This window comes from Lampetra planeri, chromosome 77 (assembly GCF_965212315.1).
Source record: "Lampetra planeri chromosome 77, kcLamPlan1.2.h2, whole genome shotgun sequence".
NCBI classification, from domain to species: Eukaryota; Metazoa; Chordata; class Hyperoartia; order Petromyzontiformes; family Petromyzontidae; genus Lampetra; species Lampetra planeri.
Window position 1 is genome coordinate 3,191,104 of NC_136182.1, and position 22,771 is coordinate 3,213,874.

Here is a 22,771-nt window from a genome sequence, read left to right on the forward strand (position 1 = left end):
CCCGTTTTTCAAGCATCAACAGGCCGGAAAAGGAGAAAAGTCTTCATCTTCTTCTTCCACGCATTTGTCCCACTCGTGTGGGGTGTTCTGCTGTCCCCTGCCAACCTTCTCCATGCTGCCCTGTCCTGCGTCATCTTTTTTTCTGCTCATCGGGCCACCATGTCCGATCGCATCACATGCCCCCCCCCCACCTCTTCATCTGCCTTCTTCCTCTTGATATCTTTCCTTCCCCTTGCATCACTTGCCATCTTCTGACCGACATCTTTTTTCCATCGTCTCTCTCGACATGACGAAACCGCACCAGTCTTTTCTCTCTGTCATCTTCTCTGTGATTTCTACCACCCTGAGACATCCGCTCACTTGTTCATTTCTCACCCTGTCCTTGTTAAACCCCAACATATCTGTCAAGGGTAAAGGATGAAGTAATAACATAGGGCGGTAACATAGTTTGCGTTTGACCATCTAAACACTTCCTGTGTTATTATTATTGGTTGTGATTGTTGTTATTATCATAGCCAGAACAGTCTACAGCTGTTGTAATTTGTTATCACCAGGTCCACTCGTTTGATGGGAGCAAGGAAGAGGCAGCGGCTATCGTGGAGCAGGGACTTTTCATCGGCATCAATGGCTGGTACAGCTCCCCCCTGCACTGCAGCTACCGCTGCCTCCACCACCACCACGACCACCACCACTACCATCTGCATTACCACCGCTACGACCACCACCGCTACCACCACCTTCACGACCACCACCTCCACAACCACCACTACCACCGCTACCACCACCTCCACGACCACCACCACCACTACCACCACTACCACCGCTACCACCACGATCACCTCCACTACCACCGCTAACACCACCACCGCCACGACCACCATCTCCACGACCACCACCTCCACGACCACCACCTCCACGACCACCACCTCCACGACCACGACCACCACTACCACTACCGGACACATCCCATCAGCCACATACGCCCCCCCAGAAGTACCACGCAAAGCCCGATTGGTTCAGTTGTGGTTAGGTTATTGTTGTGGTTAGGTTGTGGTTAGGTTGTGGTTAGGTTGTGATTGTAGTTAGGTTGTGGTCAAGTTGTGTTTAGGTTGTGCTAAGATTGTGATTGTGGTTAGATGGTGATGCAGTTGTTATTCCCAGTTCACTGAAGACGCGCGAGAATCTGGACGCCATCAAAAGCATCCCGGCTGAGCGCCTTCTCATAGAGACAGGTAAGCATGGCGACGGTTGTGGAAACACAGCGACGGGTGTGGTAACCATGGTGATGAATGTGATGAACCGAGTTAACGGCTGTGATGGTGCTGTGGGGGTGTGCTGCGATAGATGCGCCGTGGTGCTCCGTGCGCCCCCTCCACGCTGGGTTCCCCTTCGTCTCCACCCACTTCCCCTGCAGCAAGAAGTGGGAGGAGGGGAGGGCGCTGAAAGGGAGACACGAGCCCTGCTTCATCGTGTAACCTACACAACGCATACCCACAAGCATACACACGCATACGTACACACAAAAACAACGATTCCCCGTATAGCCTGAACAGACTGTTGGGACAAGTGCTGTTAGCGATCCCCTATGAAAACCAACATGACACCCGAGGGGGTGGGTGGCCAGTACAACACCCGGCTGCCTTTGACTTCCCAGTGGCGATGTTTACACATGGCATCAGGTACTCATTTGAGGCTGAGTCGACGTAGGGAAGGCCCAGGACCGGTTCAGATAAGCATCACTGTTGTTGTCCATGAGCGGGAATCGAACTCCATCTGTAGTGCAGCGCGCAAACCGCTACACTATAGATCTCCAACAACAACAACTGCCACAACAACCGCCATTCGCCACTAAATGGCGGTGACATCACCGCGGAGCCTGTGCCAGGCCATATGCACTTTGAGGCCACATGAAGTATTGAAAGCTCGCTGACAGGAGGTCACGGGACAAACCCAGGTGCTATGGGTTGACTGATTGGGATGACTGGCAGACACACCAGCTTTGCTCCCTACTGTGCCAGCTTGCTGCGTTTTAACCGCCCGGCTCTCCGCACGTTATTGTCGCTCCTCTGCCCTCCATTATTTCTGGAAGGCGACTGCCTCGAACTGCTCAGTAGCGTCCTTCACGAGCCTCCTCCACAGAGGCCGATCTTGACACCACTGGTACCAGTCATTGGCAAGTCCATTCAGTTCTACGTCCTCTTGTACCACATCACTCCATCTTCTCTTTAGCCCATGCCGCGCCTGTTTAGCCCCCTCTATCCAGCTGGACAAAAGCCGTGTAGGCATGTGGTGACTGGGGAATGCGGGGTACGTGGCCCAGCCAATGCAGTCTTGCCGGCCAGATTTGTGAGCTGCTCACACAATCTATCCTGGGTTTAACCAGGCTGGATTGTGTGAGGAGTTTAACCAGGCTGGATTGTGTGAGGAGCTCACAAATCAGGCAAATAACCTAAACACGGATCTGCCATTAGGTGTGTGATGTTTCATAAGCATAGAAAAGGGAGGGCATGACCGTGGCCGAGAAGACTCGAAGCTTTGTGTGGAGCCACAGACCCCAGGGAGCTTCCACACAGCATTACGCAGCCTATGAAAATAAAATGCCTCTCGACTGATTTGGAGTAAGACCCCTGCTGTAAAACCGGAGCCGGCCATACGCGCACTGCCCAGTTATGGGAAGCTCTCCACTCTCTACAACTGCCCCATCACCAATGGGGAGTTGATGTGGTGGAGAATTTCACTTGGGAGATCATCTCTGCCCGGCACCTTTCCTGGTCTTAGACTCTGGATTGCCTTCCGTACTTCATCAACAGATGCCACTTCAGCTAGCCACGCACATGGGGTGACCGCTTCCAATATTTGAGGTACCGTAGCCTCAGCAGGGTCTCTCGGGAGGTTTGTACCATGTACTTAAAGCAGCCATTGCAGCTGCATGAGCCACAGTCCTAAACCTGGCCTATTTCCCCTCGGTATCAGGAGAGGAGGAAGATGCCAACCCCAGGTGCGAGAAATCATCAGCTAGCTGAGACCAGGCCATTGTGGGTTTGAATGGGGTCCTAGATGTACATCAACCACCGGAGTGGAAGAATGGCAGGTACATTTTACAGATAACAAGCCGATGGTCAGTGGGCAGATAAGCTCCATGGTAGGTCCTCGTGTCAAGGACATGGGCCCGCATCCGCTGTTCTGCACCAGTGGATGTTCTTGCCTGGACCCGGCGTGCATCCATAATGTGTGGATGTGCCGATGCCGGAACAGCGTATTGGTAATTACAAGTCCATGGGCTGCACAGAAGACTAACAGCCTCCCATGTTTTATTGAGCTGATCTGGCATATGCCTTCCAATCACTCCAGCTCAGGTGTCAGCGTCATGACCTACTCGGGCATTAAAGTAATACAAAAGGATGACTATATCCTGAGGGGCCACTTTTTAGCTAGCACCTCAGACAGGATGTTATAGAAGGCATCTGACTCATCGACCTTGCTTGCATCCTCCCACTGATGTTCATCTTTGGTGGGGGCGTAAGCAACCACCACCACAGTTCATTGCCTCCCGTTGATGGGGAGGCAAGCCCATAGTAGCCTGGGGCTTACAACTTTCCACACTTCACTGCTACGCTCCCATGACCCCCTTAATTATTTTGTTCAAAAGAACAGCCACACCCTGTTGTTTGGCCCCTAGTAGAGGATTCAACCCCTCATGGTGACTGAAGCCAGAGCCAGTCCACTGGACCTCCCGAAAACCACAGAGATCCAGGCGGTACCGATCCAGCTCACAACAGAGGAATGGCAACATCTCCGCAGTGAGCATTCGACCATTCCATGTGGCCACTCGCAGTGGTTTTTTGCAATTTCTGGAGGAACCCGAGGGTATGGGTTCCGTGTCCTGGCTCTACCAAATAGGGTTCGGCCAGGCAGTGCCATAGACTCCTGTTCCTCCCAGAGTCTCCGGCACTAACTTTTTTAGATATTTATTTTGTGGTTTCGTTGTAATTCAATTGAAGGTAGAGGCGTTACCAGCTCCTCACACCCATCCAGCACCCCCATTAGCTGCTGTGGTGGCAACGTGCTCCATGATTGGAATTGGCAATGGTCATAGGCACCATAGTGTTACTGTCCGGCACCACCGAGGAGACATACACACACAACATACATAGTGTACACAACACACACACAACGTACAGTGTGCACAACACACACACAATGTACAGAGTGTACACATCACACACACACAACATACAGAGTGTCCACAACACACACACAACATACAGAGTGTAAATAACACACACACACAACGGAAGCATGCTAACTGCTCCCCACGATATATACAACACACAGGAGACACACAACACACGTACACAATATATACAACAATTACACAACAAACATACAATATATGCACAATACACTGAACACATACACAATTCTTGTTGATATTCCTGGCGATGTTGATGGTGGTGGGGAAGGTGATTACTGATGGTGATGACGATGATGTTCATAATGTTGATGGTGGCGATGGTGATGGTGATGATGATGATCTAGTTGATGTTATTGACGATGATGTTGACAGTGGTGATGTTGGTGATGGTGGTGGTGACCTTGTTCCAGTCAAGTGCTAGAAATCATCGCAGCTGTTCGCGACGAGGATCCATCAGAACTCGCAGCAACGATCTACAGCAACTCCACTCAGCTGTTCCGCCTCTAGCCTCATGAAGAACCATCTACAGCAACTCCGCTCAACTCTTCCATCTCCCCCTCGCCCCATCTCCCCCTCGCCCCATCTCCCCCTCGCCCCATCTCCCCCTCGCCCCATCTCCCCCTCGCCCCATCTCCGCCTCGCCCCATCTCCCCCTCGCCCCATCTTCCCCTCGCCCCATCTTCCCCTCGCCCCATCTTCCCCTCGCCCCATCTCCCCCTCGCCCCATCTCCCCCTCGCCCCATTTCCCCCTCGTTCCATCTCCCCCTCGCCCCATCTCTCCCTTGCCCCATCTCCCCCTTGTTCCATCTCTTTCTCGCCCCATCTCCCCCTCGTTCCATTTCCCACTAGTTCCATCTCCCCCTCGCTCCATCTCCTGCTCAATACATCTTCCCCTCGTTCCATCTCCGCGATGGAATCTGCTGTGTTTGTTCAGGAATAAAAATTATGCACGCTCACAGATTCTGGGGAAATCTCCGACGTGGCTTTGTCCTCTTAGATGCACACCGAGCACTCACAGTCACTCAGACATCCTGCAGCTTTCCTTAACACAACCCCCATCTCTTCTACCCTAGCTTAACCCTATCACTACCAAATCACTACTCCAACCCCTAGCACTACTCCAACGTCTATTGCTACCCGTATCACTACTTCAACCCCTATCACAACTCCAACGTCTATAACTACCCCTATCACTACCCTTATCACTACTCCAACCCCTATCACTACTCCAACCCCTATCACTACTCCAACGTCTATCGCTACCCCTATCACTACTCCAACCCTTATCATTGCCCCTATCACTACCCAAAACTCCTATCACTACCCCAATCTCTAACACAATCAGAACCCTTCCTTAACCACTCCCACATGTTCTACTAAACTGTCATAATAACTACACCACTTTTAATAACAACAACCACACTATTTGTTAGTACCTCAACCAATGTCATCTTATGTAAAGTACCTTGGAATAAGAAGGCACTGCAATATAAATCGACGCGGTGGCTAGGAGATGTTAACTCTTTCGCCTAGTTTACAGAAGGTCGTGAGTTCGATCCCGACCCTTGAGGCCTGCTGTATATTTGGAGTCTGCGTCTCTCTCCCCATGGTTGCGTGGACTTTTTTTCGGGTCCTCCGGTTTAACCCTCCACGTAAAAAATTGACATCTCTACGCGTTTAGAGCTTTTGGCTGCCATACATTTCCACGTGATGATAAACCGCTTCGTTGAGCAATTACTTTTGGCCAGCTTGCTTCTGAAAGAGTTACGTAGCTCAGTAGTGGGCCTTCCCTGGTAAAGTAAAACATCATTTAGTTTAATAATGTAGTTTCAATCTAAGATATATCAACATAAGAAGCTTTCTTTACATTCAACCTGCGTTTCTCTCTTAGACCGGGAATGACAAGGCAAGCGACCACAGCTGTGGTTTTTATTCACAACGTTGTTCCTGAAAATTAATGAGTGTATTGCTGCATCCAGGAGTCGCAGGTTATCTCTAACCCTTAATCTTAGGAGTGTCCTGCCACTGCTGCTGCTACAATGGTTTATTTGTAAGGTGCGTTGATCCTATTGATGATGACGAGCTGTGTTTGGTGTTCACGTGGGAGGAGGAAAGCAGAGATACTCGGAGACAAACCCATGGCTTGCACCAGGGGGAAACGCTCTATCCCCATACAGATGGAGATTAGTCCACGTTGCTGTACTGCATTCTCTCCTGGCAAAGACAAGGGTACGGCTCCTAAATACCCACCCACAGGTAGAAGGGACGTTTCAAAGCCCATCTGTGTGTGATCCACCAACCCTAACTGCGGTTGCTACTACCTCCAGACACTGCAGGCAGCCATGCGAGGTAGCAGAGCCACTACCTCCACCACCTCCACAATCATCAAAGATCCCCTGTGTCGCCTTAAACAGATTGTTGGGGCAATTGCTGTTAGTTAGCAGCGCCTTTCAAGGCCGACACGGCACACGAGGGGGTGGGTGGCCAGCACCACGCCCGACCGCCTTTGTCTCCCCAGTGGTGATGTTTAGACACTGCACCAGGTATTAATTTGAGGCTGAATCGACCTAGGGGAGGTCCACGACCGGTTCTGGTAATCGTCACTAATGTTGGCCATGAGGGGGAATTGAACTTGGACCGCCAGATTCTTAGTGCAGCATAGCGTTAACCGCTACACCATCGTTCTCCATCGCTGCCACCAACAACAACGGCCGTGTTGCTTGTGTGCCAGGCCAGGTGCACTTTGAGGCCGCTTGAAGTGTTGAAAGGCTCGCTACTGGCAGGAGGTCACGGGACAGACCCAATTGCCATGAGTTAACTGACTGAGATGACTGGCCTATGCACCACCAGTGCTCCCTACTGTGCCAAGTTGCGTGCGTTTTAGCCATCCGCTGCTCCGCTCGTTGTTCGTCACTCCTCTGCCCTCCGTTGTTACTGGAGGGCGACTGCCTCCAGCAGCCCAGTAGCAGCGTCCTTTACGAGCCTCCCCCACAGAGGCCAATCCAGACACCACTGGTACCAGTGATTGGAAAGTCCACTCAGCTCCACATCCTCCTGTTCCGCATCCGTCCATCTCTTTTCCAGCCCGTGCCATGCCCGTTTAGCCCCCTCTATCCAGCCAAACAGAAGCTGCTTGGGCATGCGGTGGCTGGGCATGCAGGCTACATGACCCAGCCAACGCGGCATTGGCTGCATGAAGAGCTCACCGATGCGAATTTGTTGAGATCTCTCAGGGATTTGTGAGCGCCTCACAATCCAGCCTGCAGGTTAAACCCAGGATGCATTGTGTAGTGTTGAACAAGGAGGCACACACTTGACTTGGATACGCCTCTCACTGGCTATTCTAACCCTTCTAGAGTGAAGCTTGGTCTTCACTGGTATGTAAGCTGGAGCCGAACCTTGCCAGGGGTACGACTCTGCCCGTGGGCTCTTCTCTTCAGTCTTCACTGGTATAGCTTAGAGCCGACCCTTGCCAAGGGTACAGCTCTGCCCATCGGGCTCTTCTCTTCAGGAGGCTCTTGATCCTTGGGTGGACGATGACTGCCAGGACCGTTCAGAGGTCCGACTTTTATACAGATCCCTGGCTCGCTTCGCCCCGGCCACACCTTCCTTCCAGAATCTTCCACCAGGTCCTGGAAGGGTGACGTCATCCCCCAGCCCCCTCATGGGGTCTGGGGTCTGCGTCCCTGGATCCGCTATCCCATAGGAGTTACCGTTGGCCCCTTGGGCTATAGTCCTTCGACCCTGGGCTAAGTCACTCTTCCGCCCCCTATAGACACGCGTGAGATACTACCAGCTGACAGCATGGGAAGTGCACAATAATACCTCTACACATGGATGGGTCACAGGGGACAAGGCCTGGCTCCATTGTCCCCAGGTGCCCTTAGCGACATCGCCTACGCTGCTCAGGCCCTGGAGGGGCCCAGTTGACATTGTCCAGATTGTCCGCCCCCAGTGTGTCAAGGTCAGATGGGGCAGACAATGCTGGTTCGTCCACCCGTCGCACCTCAAACCCTTCGTCGCGCCGCGCCCTCCCACATCACCTACACACCGTGGGGGCTGAGCGTGTGACGTGTCCGACAAGCCAGGGAATGCGTCCATGATGCCTAACCCTCAGCGCAGTCGTGTTGTTGCACCCCCAGATGACGCAGGAGTGATGGCTCCGTGCCCGTCCACGCCGGCCACTTCTGACGGCGAGTGCTCAACCGGCCTGCCCAATCTGGAAATGGGCCGGTCGCGTCCAAACCGCCACCAAAACCCCCCTGTCCCTTACGACGGGCCGGCAACGCGGACACGGGCAAGAACTTTATGATTCTCGTTACTTCCCACCCCCCTCCCCACACACGCACCGCACCGACCCCTTATCTTTGTATCCACCAGTTCGGCTCTGTCGGTGAATGTCCCCTGCTTCATTGCCGTGGGTCGGATGCCTCGTCTTCGCCGTAGTTGGTGCGTGTGTTGTGGTGGGGATTTGTGTGGCCGCTCATGATCCTTTGTATATATGTACATAGTGGATATTTGTACAGGTGGGCTGGGGTATTTATGTTGGGTTGTTTATTGTTCATGTTGTTACTGTTGAAGCACACGCGTTTTCACTTTGTTATTATAGAAATTTTATGGGGATAGTTAGCAGCCGGGACGGCTAGGTGCTACTAGGGGGGGGGGGGGTGATGTAAGGGTATTATTGGGTGCGATGCGCCATCTCCAATACACTCATCGCCAGTAGTACCGGCCACGTGTCAATAGGGGGCAGAAGAGGGGCTGAGCCCCAATGTTAAGGGACAATGTTAAGCTTCACTAGTGTAGGTTTAGAACGTAGCCAGAGAGAGGCAATCTAGCCTAGAGGAGCCTCCCTAGCATATTGGGTGGAAGGGGCCATTACCCTTTTGTGTTATATAGTTGTTAATGTTATAATAAACGTGTTCCCTCAATTAAAGTTTCCTACCGTTGGTACCCACTACATATGTGTAGTGACATCGTGGATGTCAGTGTGTGGTGTCAGCCCTAGAGAGGCATGGCGTGCGATGTATTTACATTGCGGACATCCCGTACATGTGGGTGTAGTACCAGCTGTCCCCTATAGGAGGGGGGTGTGAGGGTGCCGGCCATGAATGGGGTTAATGTAGGCCAGGGGTCCTCAAACTACGGCCCGCGGGCCACATGCAGCCCACCGAGGGCATTTATCCGGCCCATGGTCACTAATTGGGCTGCGCTTGTGAGCACTAATTGGGCTGCGCTGGTGAGCACTAATTGGGCTGCGCTGGTGAGCACTCATTGGGCTGCGGTGGTGAGCACTAATTGGGCTGCGCTGGTGAGCACTCATTGGGCTGCGGTGGTGGGCACTGATTGGGCTGCGGTGGCGAGCACTGATTTGGCTGCGCTGGTGAGCACTGATTGAGCTGCGGCGGTGGGCAATGATTGAGCTGCGGCGGTGGGCACTCATTGGACTGCGCTGATGAATGGTTCAATGGGCCAATTGACTGGACTTGCCCCTCCAGGCCTAAGGCTGCCAGCCCTCCCTGGCTGCGCTTGACTGGCTTTCCCTCCCTCAGCTCCCTCACTTGCCCTTCGGCTCCACTCCCAGTGATATTCCCGTGTGCTGAGTAAATGATAGAGGGGTAATAACAGAGTGATCTCTGATCTCTGGAGGGGCTGCCTGCTGTTTTCCCGTGCTGGTCAGTGACAGACAGCCGAGGAGTAGGAAACCCAATTTAAATGACAGTAAGTGCATTTATATTCTGATTGCTATTCAATTATATGAGGTTATATGTTGTATGTTGTGTAAGCCCCGGTTCATACTGTTGCGATCGCTGAGCAGTGTGAGTTCAGCCATGTGCTTGTATGGCTGAACTTGCATTAGATTCGGAAGAAAAAAGGCACATGTGCCTTCTTTTTTCCTGCAGTGGAATCGGATCGCATGGGTCTTCTCCCCCATGCGATCAGATTCCTATGCGAGTTCGCAGATCGCACTGCGATCTGTGAACAAAACTGCAGGTGTAATTAACTTTTTAATGGCACCCGCACCAGTGTGAGCCTGGGGTAAAAGCGGAGTTCCCCCAATCAGACTGCATTGATGGGCAGTGCAGTCTGTATGTCTCTGTGTGGGCAAAGTTATTGCTGGTATATTGTTTTTGTAGCGCTGTATATATATTGGTATTTTACTAATAGCAATTTTGACTCCCTAAGAAACAATGATGTCAAGAAAGAGAAAAATTTACTCGGAGTGTAGGATATTCAAAGAACAGTGGACTTATGATTACTTTTTCATGCAGTACAAGAAAAGAGCTGTGTGTCTGATATGACAGAATATAGTGTCTGTGTTCAAAGAATACAATTTACGTCGACACTATGAAACTCAACATAAAGATAAATATGATTGTTTGGTCAGAGAAGTGAGAAAAGATAAAATATTAAAACTGAAAAATACATTAACAATTCAGCAAAATACTTTTGTGAAGCAGAAGCAGCTAAATATTTCATCACTGCGAGCAAGTTTTCAAGTTGCCAAGCTAATAGCGTGCACTAGAAGACCATTCGTGGAGGGAGAATTTGTTAAAGAATGCCTTCTTTTTGTTGCCAAAGAGATGTGTCCAGAGAAGGCCGATTTATTTAGTACAGTGAGTCTTTCAGGACCTACAATTACACGGAGGATTGAAGAAATGGGAGACAATTTGCATCAGCATTTGCAAAACTCCACAAAAAAACGTTCCTATTTTTCCTTAGCACTCGACGAAAGCAATGATATTCGTGATTCTGCACAACTTCTAATTTTTTTTCGTGAGACGAATGACTATTTCGAAGTCACAGAAGAGCTTGCTGCACTGCAACGCATCAAAGGAACAACTACAGGAGAGGATATCTATGAAAAGGTTCGCCAAACTGTGAATGGTTTGGAGCTGAACTGGGCTAAACTAGCCAGTGTGACAACTGATGGTGCTCCTAGCATGGTGGGGTCTAAGAAAGGAGTAATTTCTCGCATTAACCAAGAGATGGACAAACATAATCATTCTCATCCAATAGCCATACACTGTCTCATCCACCAACAAGTGCTGTTTAGTAAATCACTGAAGTGGGACTCTGTTAACTTCATTAGAGCTCTTGCACTAAACCACAGACAATTTCAGGAATTTCTGTCTGAGCTAAATGTTGACTATGAAGATGTTCTGTACCACACAGAAGTCCGTTGGCTGAGTCACGGGAGAGTTTTGAAACGTTTCTATGACTTACTTCCACAGATTACAGCTTTTCTGCTTTCAAAAAACAAAGAAGTACCAGAGCTCAATGATGCAGAATGGAAATGACACCTTGCCTTTCTGACAGATGTAACAGAGCTACTCAACAGTTTCAATGTGCAACTTCAAGGAAAGGGGAAGCTTATATGTGATATGCAATCACATGTCAAAGCATTTGAAGTAAAATTAGGCCTCCTCATCAAACAAGTGAAGGAGGAAAACTTCTGCCATCTCCCCACAACTCAAAATCTGTGTGTGTGTAGTAATTACTCAGGAGGCTTGACGACGGGATTGGAGGCACACTTATTTATTAACACAACTTGTATACAGTTAGCGAGTATACACAGGACCTAAGGGGTAACGTCCCCTTACTCGGCTAACAGGGAGACACAACATCTAAGCCCCGCTAACCTAAGCCCAAGTCCTCCACTAGGGAGCTAGGGGAGGCTACCTGTCCCAGCCCTGGTCAAGCTGGGATCCGACCCCCTGAGTTCCCAGACCTGCTCGTCAGTCTGGGCTCTCGGGGCCACGCCACCGGCATGCCCTGGTCGGCCCTGATAAGGACAGCGAGCCAGGGGAGCTCCGGGGCCTATGCTAGCTGGTCTTCCGTCTTCGCTGGTTAAAGCTGATACCTCGACCTCGAGCCCTCCGGCTCACCCCCTCTTATAGTCCGCGGCCCCCCCGGGAGGGGCCCGTGGGGGATGCAGGTGCGGACGTCGGTGTGGCCACCTCCTATGTGTACGGCCCTAACCACGCCCCTTGTGTTTGTTTGCCATCCGCTCCCATACACAATTACACCTCTACATCACCCCCCCCTGTACAGCTCGCAGCCGTCCCCGGCTGCAACAAAATCAGAATAAAGGTGCATGCCTCCCCAAAACCGTGTGTGCCTCGCGTAAATTTAACAAGAACAATAACAGTCATAACAACAACAACAACAACAGGAAACAGGTAGAAGAAGAAAGAGAAAAAAATAACCCGGCGCACCCTCCCGAATAAATACCCCATTCCGCAAACCCAACATATATACACGCGCTCCGGATGCCCCTCCCCCACTGTCCGCAAGGGCCCCCCAACGGCCGACCTCACAATAGTCTGCGCGTTTTGGCGCGCGTTCTCGCGGCGGGCCCGTCACAAGGGCTCGACCCGGCACGCTCAGTGGTGGTTGGTGACGGTCCGGGTGCAAGAGAGTCTGGCGTCGCTGCCGAGTGACCCCCGACCCCTCCGGGAGGGGTTGGCGGGCGTGGACCCGTCACTCCTGTTGCACCTGGAGATGGAACAGTTGATGTCATGTTAGGCGAGAGCAGCGACGTCGGGGAGTCGGCGGACCCCTCACACGTTTGGCCATGCGTGTGTGTGTGTGAACCACGGGCCGGCGCAATGAACGGTTTCAACCTTGATGGGTGCACGTACCACCGACGCCTCCCCCATTTGACGCGAGCACATTGCGGCCGTAAGACCTGTACGACCTCCACTGGCCCCCGCCACGGCCGTACCAACTTTGACGAGGTTGCCAGTGGCACCTGGGGACAGTGCAACCATGCCCTGTCCCCTGGTTTCCATTTGAACACATGTACCCGCCCCAGCCGAAGCCTCTCGTTCGCCTTCTGGCGGAGTTCAGAATTTTGCACGGCCGCTTCCCGCGCCTCAGACAATTTGCTGATGTTAAATTTAACGTGTTCGGACAAGGTAGACTTCGCCTGAGGCGCCGAGAGCTTCAGCTGGGTCGTCACAGGGGGGTTAGCCTCGCGGCCATACATTAAAAAGAAAGGGGAAAATCCGGTGGCCGCATGGGGAGCCATCCTGTAGGCCTGCAACACACCGGCTATGCGAAGGTCCCAATCTGTCTGGGATTCGGACACCTGTTGGGACAGCATAGACGTGATGGTCCGATGCAGCCGTTCCACCATCCCGTCAGTTTGAGGGTGATACGGGGAGGTCCGAATTTTCTCCGTACCCAAGAGGTCGCACACCTCGCGGAGGAGTTTTCCCGAAAAATTCTTACCCTGGTCAGTAAGCAGCCGTTCCGGAGCACCTTTGTCGAGGACATAGCCCTGGACAAAGGCCTCCGCGATGGCTGCTGCCGACTGGTTGGCCAGGGGCCAGGCCATAGGCCATCTCGTGAAGTATTCGACCCCTGTCAATAAATACCTATTCCCCCTGGGTGTAGCGGGAAATGGCCCGAGTATGTCTAGCGCAACGAGCTCGTTAACCCGGGAAACCTTTATGGACTGCAGCGGAGGGTTGGACCCTCTAGCTGGTGGCTTTCGCTGCGCGCATTGCGTGCACGACCCCAGGAGATCCCCCACGTCCTTTGCCATGCCCGGCCAGAAGAAATCGAGCTGGAGCGTGGCAAAGGTCTTGTGAACCCCCAAGTGCAGAAGCCGCTCATGAACAGCCCATACCACCTTACCCCTCAATGCTGCAGGCACCACGAGCTGCTGGCGGCGGGTTTTTCCGTCCCAGTGCATTAAAAGACCCTGGAACAACCCCCACGAGTCAATGTTCGCCACCCCCTGCCCAACCCCCCCTGCGCGACGGCGCAGAGCGAGGAGGGAGGTGTCCTCCATTTGGAGGCGTCCCCATTCCGCGACCGACAACCCCAGCAACGAATCCCTCCCTTCTTGCTCGATAGGACCCGAAGCCGAAGGCGCATCGGCGGCGGCCACGAGGACCGAATCGGTGGTGACGTTCGGGGGCCTACAACGCCCCGAACCCAGGAGGCAAGCGCACTCCGAAGTGGGTGGCAACCGTGACAGGGCGTCAGCGTTCGTGTGGCGGACGCCCTTACGATATGTGGTGACAAAGTCGTAGTCCTGGAGAATCTCCAACCATCGAGACAACTGGCCCGATGGTTGTTGAACCCGCAGAGCGTACTGTAGGGCCGCATGATCTGTACGGACGGTGAAACGCCGACCGTACAGATATGGGCGGTACTGCTGAATGAAATAAACAATTGCCAATAATTCCCGACGGGTAACGCAGTACCGTTGTTCCGCTGGAGACAGTACCCGACTACCGTAAGCCACCACATGCTCTACGCCCCCAATGAGTTGGTACAGCACGCCCCCGATGCCCGTGTTACTTGCATCTGTATCGAGCAAGAAGGGTTGTGAGAAGTCGGGGTAATTCAACGGCGGAGCCCCCACCAGGGCATTCCGGAGGGCGTGAAAAGCAGCCTCCTCCTCCAACCCCCAATGAAACCTGACTCCCTTGGACGTCAAGGCATGCAATGGTTTCGCGATCGTAGCGAAGTCAGCCACAAACTGTCGATAGTACGACGCGAACCCAATGAAACTCCTGACCTCTCCCACCGAGGTGGGAGTCGGCCAGGAGCTGACGCATTCCGTTTTGGCGGGATCAGTGGATATCCCCGAGCGCCCAACAATGTGACCCAAATACCGCACCGATTCGCGGAGCAAATGGCACTTCTGCGGTTTAAATTTTAAATTGGCAGCCCGCATTTTGAGAAAAACAGCACGCAGCCTCTGGAGGTGTTCCTCGAAGGATTTGCTAAAGACGATGACATCGTCCAAGTAAATTAAACACGAATCCCATTGCAAGCCTGCCAAGACCAGTTCCATTAACCGCTGAAAAGTTGCCGGCGCAGAATGTAAGCCCATCGGCAAGCGGTTAAATTGGAAGAGACCTTGCGGTGTCCGAAAAGCAGTTTTAGGTTTTGATTCGTCATCCAGAGGAAGCTGCCAGAATCCAGATAGTAAATCGAGGGTGGAAAAGAATCGCGCCCCCGCCAAGGCATCGAGCGACTCATCCATTCGAGGAAGCGGGTACGCATCTGCCACAGAAATTTTGTTCAATCGCCGAAAGTCGACACAAAACCGCAGTGAGCCGTCGTGTTTTTTCACCAAAACGATCGGTGCGCCCCACGGGCTGTTGGAAGGGGAAATGATATCGGCGGCTAGCATGTCATCAACAGCCGATTTGACATGATCCTTTTCGGCGGGACTGAGCCGAAAGAAATTTTGGCGGATTGGCGCGCTGTCACCCGTGTCAATATGGTGTCGCAGCAATTTAGTACAACCAATATCAAATTTGTGTTTACTAAAAACGTCAGCAAATTCTTTCAGGAGAACTCGCAGCTGCGCATGCTGCGTGTCGGACAGATCCACAGATCCCGCGCAAAGTGCATCCAGCCATCCGTCATCACAGTCCGAATGCGGTCGCGACGGAGGATCGGTGGTTACCTGACCCACGAGTGGTTCCTCATAGGGCGCCGGCGTTGCGTGTGCAAGCACGGTCCCTTGAGGAACCACGGCCGTTCGCGATCCTACATTAAGGACTGCAATGAAGGGGTCCCCATCCCCTTTCACCATGGTCTGAGCCGCTAGCAAATCGGGTCCATTGACCCCGGCTCGAGATGGTCCCAACAAGACCCCCCGATCCGCAACCCCTTCAGCAAACGGCCGACGCAACCTAAGAGGGACGAGCATCTGAGCCCCCGGGGGTACGCGCACAGTTTTTGTCACGAACGCCTGCACGGTGGCAAACGCCCGACGCTCCGTGGTGGGGGAAGACAAAAATGTAACACGTCGGCCCGATGGGAGCTCGATGCACCCCTGGTCAATCAAGATACGGATGGGCATTTTGGCCAAGAAATCCGTCCCCAACAGGCACGGAACCGCGAGTGAGGAGGAAACCAAAACAGGCCCGGATAATTTAATGTCTCCAATGCAAATTTTGGCGCGGATTTGCCCAATAATGCCCAGCGAGCCCCCGTTAGCAGCATAGCATGGCACGTCAACAGGGAGCAAGGGACGACTTTGAACGGGAAGGATGTTATAAATCAAATCAGATATAATGGTCGCCGATGCTCCTGTGTCAATTAAAATCCGCACCTCTACCCCATCAATATGACCGACCACAACCGATGATCCCGCCGACGCAGCAACGACACGATGGGCGAGCTCCGACCACTGACCCGGTTGGAGCGCTCGCCGCATTTCAGAACAATCGCGCGCGATGGGCGGCGATTTTCGAACCCTGTTCAGTTGAGCGCGTGAGTGTGTGTCGGATGTGTGCATGGGCCAAACGTGTGAGGTGCCACGACTCGCCGTATTTCTCTGCTGGAGCTTGGGTGGAGACGGCGTGGCGTCCTGACGAGGTGTCGCTCCGCGCTGACGGGGAGCCCGGCATCCTGACGCAACGTGGCCTTGCAGGCCACAGTTGTAGCAGCGTGTGAGCGCCCCACATGGCCTGGGCTGTTCCTGGCGGCTCGGTCCATTCCGAGCCTGCGGTGCCGCCGATCTCCATTCCCCCCGCCGCTCCACCCCGCAGACCTCCTCTGATGGGAGGGCGGTGGCCGCCTTGGCATGGCCGGCCACCCCCTTGGCAGCCTTGCGACGCAGGGACCGCAAGCCCCCGTGGATGTGGCGCGCGACCAGCAGGGACGACATCTCTCCGTCGTCTTGAGCCAAGACGGCGAAGTCCAGCTCATCGGCGAGTAGCAGCAGCTTTTCAGCCACCATGGCGTCCACTCCCTCCTCGTCCATCCGCGGGAAAGCTGCCTTTGCCAGGGCCAGGAGAGCCGTTCGGAAGGCCAGGGGCGATTCGTTGGCGCCCCGATGCCGATCGTGGAACAGCTGCCTGCAGTCCGAAGGCGGCCCATAGACGGCTGACAGCAGCTGCAGCGCCAGGTGCAGCGTGGCGCGCTTTTCCTTAGGCGCCGAGGTGAGGGTAGCCAGGGCGTCGTCGTCCAGCATCGCCGGCAGCGCGCATAGTGCCTCGGCGTCCGTCCAGTTCGCCATCTCTTGATGAGCGATGAACCGCCTTTTGAAGCCGCCCCAATCTCCATCCGCTCCCACGAACTCCTTGAGAGGCGGCAGTCGCTGTTGTAAGGCGACGTCCGTGGCTGCGGATCTCGCTCCCTCGTTCCCAGCCGACGTTACAGTGTGGGCGGGCTGTGAGCATGGCATCGCCGGTCGCTCCGTTGTTGACGCGCTGGCCGGCGTTGATGATGTCACGGCTCGTGCTTGGCCCTCAGCAGTCACCTGACGCAGGCCGGCCCCGCCCTCTGCTCGCACTGTAGTGATGGCGGGAAATTTAACCGCGAGCCGCGTCGGGGTGGCGGGAAATGCCGGCGTGCGTCGGCTGCTGCCGTCTTCCCGCGCAGCCCCTCCAGCTCCCAGCCGCGTGATCTCCTCCAACACGGCGGCCGCGGCGTAGAGCAGCTCCGCCAGGCGGGAGTGAGCCAGCCAAAGTCCCTCGGCCGACGCAGGTGTACTCGGCCCCGGCTGCTCCGATCCGACCTCGGCCATCTCTGGTGGTGATTCGGCCGCGGTGTCCTCCCTCTCCGACTCCCTGGTACGTGTCGTCCCTCGTGTGTCCATCTTTGGACGTTTTACTTCTGACACCAGATGTAGTAATTACTCAGGAGGCTTGACGACGGGATCGGAGGCACACTTATTTATTAACACAACTTGTATACAGTTAGCGAGTATACACAGGACCTAAGGGGTAACGTCCCCTTACTCGGCTAACAGGGAGACACAACATCTAAGCCCCGCTAACCTAAGCCCAAGTCCTCCACTAGGGAGCTAGGGGAGGCTACCTGTCCCAGCCCTGGTCAAGCTGGGATCCGACCCCCTGAGTTCCCAGACCTGCTCGTCAGTCTGGGCTCTCGGGGCCACGCCACCGGCTTGCCCTGGTCGGCCCTGATAAGGACAGCGAGCCAGGGGAGCTCCGGGGCCTATGCTAGCTGGTCTTCCGTCTTCGCTGGTTAAAGCTGATACCTCGACCTCGAGCCCTCCGGCTCACCCCCTCTTATAGTCCGCGGCCCCCCCGGGAGGGGCCCGTGGGGGATGCAGGTGCGGACGTCGGTGTGGCCACCTCCTATGTGTACGGCCCTAACCACGCCCCTTGTGTTTGTTTGCCATCCGCTCCCATACACAATTACACCTCTACATGTGGATTCACTGGAAAAATTGCAAAAGGAGTTCCAATTTAGATTTAAAGAGCTTCATCTTTATGAACAGGACATACAGCTTTTCCATAACCCATTTTCTATTGACATTGAAAATGTGGATACAATTTACCAAATGGAACTGGCTGCACTGCAGAATTGTGACTCTCTGAAAGACGCATTCAAGTCAAGCAGCCTTCATAACATCTATGCATCTCTCCCCTCTGAGACATATCCTCATCTCAGGAACCATGCACTCAAAATGGCAACCATCTTTGGCAGCACTTATGTCTGTGAACAGACTTTTCCAGAATGAAACATTTGAAATCTCCAACCAGATCTAGACTAACGGATGCACAATGTTGTATCCTAACCCTTCTTCCAAACTTGATATTTTTATATATTATCTTTTTACTTGATATATAATGAATGAAAACACCCCAAAGCGCAGCAAACTGCAAAACACCAGGTGTTGTTAAGTGATGAACTGGAGGAGGGCTGGGATGACAGAATTTGCAACCTTGCCTCAAGGAAAGATAAATCCAGGGTGAGTGGTCAAACGAAGTGGGTCAGCTCAAGGTTGTGTACACAGGGGAGGATGATTTAAACAACCCTGCACGGCTGAACGTGAGGGGGCCTTTGACCTGAAATTAAGAATAACACTCCCAGAGCAGAAGGTTGGATGGCCACAGTGAGACGAATAAGAGCGTTGTATATCAAGGATGCAGACTCAGCTGAATAACAAGGCTGCGGAGGTCACCAGAAGTTCGCGTTCGCCTAGTTAAGACGAAAAGCTCAATTATTCTGTATTGCTATTAAAGTAACGTTAAAGTCAGAATTTAACAACAGGGTAGGCTAAAGTTATTGATATTCACACCCACTCCAATTAAACCAGGCCACAAGTTACGCCTTCTGAACCATCACCATCATTAAGTCAATATTAAATGTTATTTCCATACTTTAATATACAACTCGACCCAAAGCATATGACAATCAGAACCTTCCTAAGTCAAAATTGAATCGCACCCAGACAGGAGCGAATAGTCGATATAAGGTTGAAGAGGGAAGGAAATTAAGAGCACGGCGAACTGCAAACGTAAGCAAAAAGCCGGGAACACACCAACCCAGCGACCCACCAGCCCAGCAACAGCGAGTCGGGCTTCGACAGGCCATAAAAGTAGAAATAATAACTCCCGGGGTCAGGGGACATCAGAAGAAGCAAGCAGACAAAAACCAGAACTGACTCCAAGGTTCAACCGCCCTCACCTACAAGGAGTGACGGAAATTAATGAGGCCTTGAGTTAACGGCGTCAGCTGGACAGCAACAACAACGGCGAGCAGAGACAGAGTGAGGCAAAGACTGCGAGGCTATGAAATGCAACTTCATGTCAGTAAAGCCGACCAACAAGTTAAGTTAAAGACATCACAATACATAATATCGTACATAACATCAATGTTAACGCTATTCACCGTAAACTATATTCCGCTTATATAACCATGCAGACACCAAGGAATACGAATTCCTAGGATCAAGAAACTTACCCCTTAACCTAAGATATCGGAAATAAATTAATAATAATAAGCCTATGCATGAAAAGACAAAAGTAAAACTTATGAAAAGCCAGGATAGCGGGATAAATCACCACCAGGTCGAAATAAAATACATAATAAAAGAGCGATGTTAAACCCAGGGTCGGAGAGAAAGGGAGATCCCGGCCGTCTTTGTATCCCCGCAGCGCGGGATGGGAGTGTGTATGTGCTCGGGGAGGCACCTCCTCTTGGGTCAAGCACCACGATGGGAAACGACACACCTTAGGTTACATACAGAATCATAACTGGGAAATGGTAAGGGACAAATGTTAATTTAAAACTTTTTAACCATGTCTGTGTGCGTCTGTGAGGGTCGGAGGGAGTGTGCCCCTCCCTCCAGGTCGTGCAACACGGACAGAGACGCCTGTGAGACGATTTGTAACGTCTGTGTTTTGGTTCATGAAGAAGGCCAGACAAGAGATAATATTGCACCCAGACAGAGAGACGACTTCGAGGCAATTTGTAACATCTGATTGTTTGCTCATGGATTTTATGGAGGGAGTATGACAACGGAATATACCGTGGGTGATGCACACAAGGACACGGACGTACGGACACACACATGGACACACCTACCTACGGACAGATCCTGACACAGCAAAAATCGAAAGAAACCCCGCCTTGTGGGCAGGACCCAAAGGGATTTTTCGGCATAAAAGAAAGGACCCTGAGCATTGGAAACCAGTTCGACCAGGAGTGTCAACTCATCAGCCGAGTTCGACCAGTGGGTCGGCTCAGGAGTTCGACCAGCGGGTCGACTCAGGAGCGAGCTGCGACCAGCGGGTCGGCTCGACTCATCTTCAGCTCGACCGAGCGGGTCGACTCAGGAGCGAGCTGCGACCAACGGGTCGGCTCGACTCTTCAGCTTCTGGGACTCAGCCGAGTTCAGCCGGCTCTCGGGGCTCGACTCAAGCGGCTCCCCATCTCCTCTGCAGGCGGGCAAGAACCGCTTGACAGCTCAACTCGGCCTGCGTGGGCCAACCTCTGCCGAGTCGGAGGTCTCTGCTGCAGCTGAAGGTCGCGGTTTGGCGACGAGGCGACGACCCAGCACTGCGCGCTGCGAGCGAGCTGTGGGCGCCACCTACCGACCGGGTTCCGAACTACGACAGCGTATCAACAGGCATCAAACCAATTCAACACGGTGACAGAGGAGCGACTAATACGTATGACGCGCACCGCCCCCTCACCACACGACCACCAGGCGTCTGTTTGACATAAAGAACCGACTCCGAACATTGACTATTCAAGACCACTCTTACCACTCAAACACACTCGAACCCATAAGCCATCCGTGGCTGTGAAGAAAACACTCGAGACCGAGTGATGGCCATCCGTCGTTTATAAGAGTATTCGTAATTTTATCTTTAATATTTAGTGGGCTGTACTCTTAATCGCATAAATTCCCAACAGATCCATCAATACGAATTGATTCTTGGCACCTCCTTCCGCCGAGCCACGCTCACGTGGGGAGTGGTGGCCCACCAGATCCTTATCAGGTGATCTGGTCCCCAATTAGTAAATTTGACATAAGATAACGATCTTCGGAAAAGGAGCACCGTCGCAGGCCCTTACTCCGAGCCATTCTGTTGTCAGATAACCTGCCGATGTATCTGTTGAGATTGGTGCCTTTAAGAATAATAACTGTTTTGATTGTGTTTTTTTATCGCCGTATAATCTTTCAAGTATCTTTCAGTCATAATCGCCGCACGTACTCGCATCCTCTACAGAATATTCAACTGTCCCGTGACCCAAGGTGCTAACAACGTGATAAGGGTTGCGTATGATCAATGAGGAGTACGGTACTGCGTGAATAATATTGAGTAATCATTCATTAACGTTAAGGTTTTTCTTAGCATAGTATTTGCATGTTTTAACGACTCTCTCTCTCACTAACAACCATCGCGTTATGCGGGATCTATGTGCCGTGTCAAAGTGAAATCAGACAATCGTTGATGATACTGTATTGATGCCGTGTTGACGTTCCGGGATTGAGAGTTCGCATACTATATCATAGTTGAGGTTGAATTAGTAATAAATTGATTAATACAGAAGTGGTTGTGTGATTCTTTCCTGAAGTCTATGCATAAGATCTGCTTCTGCGTTGAGATCTGAACTTGGTGACCTTAATAAACACACATACATACTCAGTAAATGTTATAGCGATAACGGGGTGAACCGGGGACCTAAAGATAAGCGAGAATGAGACGAACCTAGACAACGATGCCGAGTTAATCTAAGTTAATCTTGCATACTTACACCACACCTGCATAACTGCATACGATTAATTGCCTTATTCCGATCGATAACCCACCCTCGTCACCGAGGCGGGGTCTGGTTATCATAACGACTTGCATTATCATAATTACACCCACTCGCATAATTACTACGATTACCTCTCGAATTGGCATAATTAAATGTGCATAATTACATAAATTAACATATTTCCGGATAATTACACATTTGGCCAAATTTCATTTGATTATTATTATTTTTACTGAATATTCATAACCCACATATACAACATAATAATTTCACCCACGCACGCATACAACACATCAAAATATTGATACCCAACATATACAACAACACTTGCATCACTTGTTACGACTAGCAGTGACAAATATGGAACCGGACATTGACCATCTCATTAGCCAAAAGCAGGCCCATAGTTCCCATTGAAATACTGGCAAGTTTGTTGATTTAACTTTACTTGTTCTTCATTTTAAATATTGTATTTGTTCCCGTTTTGTTTCTTCACTTCAAAATAAGATATATGCAGTGTGCATAGGAATTTGTTCATAGTTTTTTTTTTACTGTAGTCCGGCCCTTCAACGG

The 22,771-nt window shown here is 52.1% G+C and overlaps 1 protein-coding gene across 3 annotated transcripts in view; it reads left to right on the plus strand.

Moving 5' to 3' along the window:
• The window catches only part of TATDN1 (TatD DNase domain containing 1), a 48,186-nt gene extending 26,199 nt beyond the window's left edge, over window positions 1-21,987 (plus strand). For 2 of the 3 annotated variants that reach the window (XM_078621013.1, XM_078621015.1), the window contains 4 exons: window positions 555-631; window positions 1,162-1,232; window positions 1,345-1,471; window positions 4,606-5,155. In XM_078621013.1, the coding sequence (XP_078477139.1) occupies window positions 555-631; window positions 1,162-1,232; window positions 1,345-1,471; window positions 4,606-4,702 (372 nt within the window). In that variant the 3' untranslated portion in view covers window positions 4,703-5,155. Of the gene's footprint in view, window positions 1-554; window positions 632-1,161; window positions 1,233-1,344; window positions 1,472-4,605; window positions 5,156-8,337 lie in introns of those variants that run through there. The other variant, XM_078621014.1, reaches the window with a different exon arrangement.
• The last annotated feature ends 784 nt before the right edge of the window (window positions 21,988-22,771 follow it).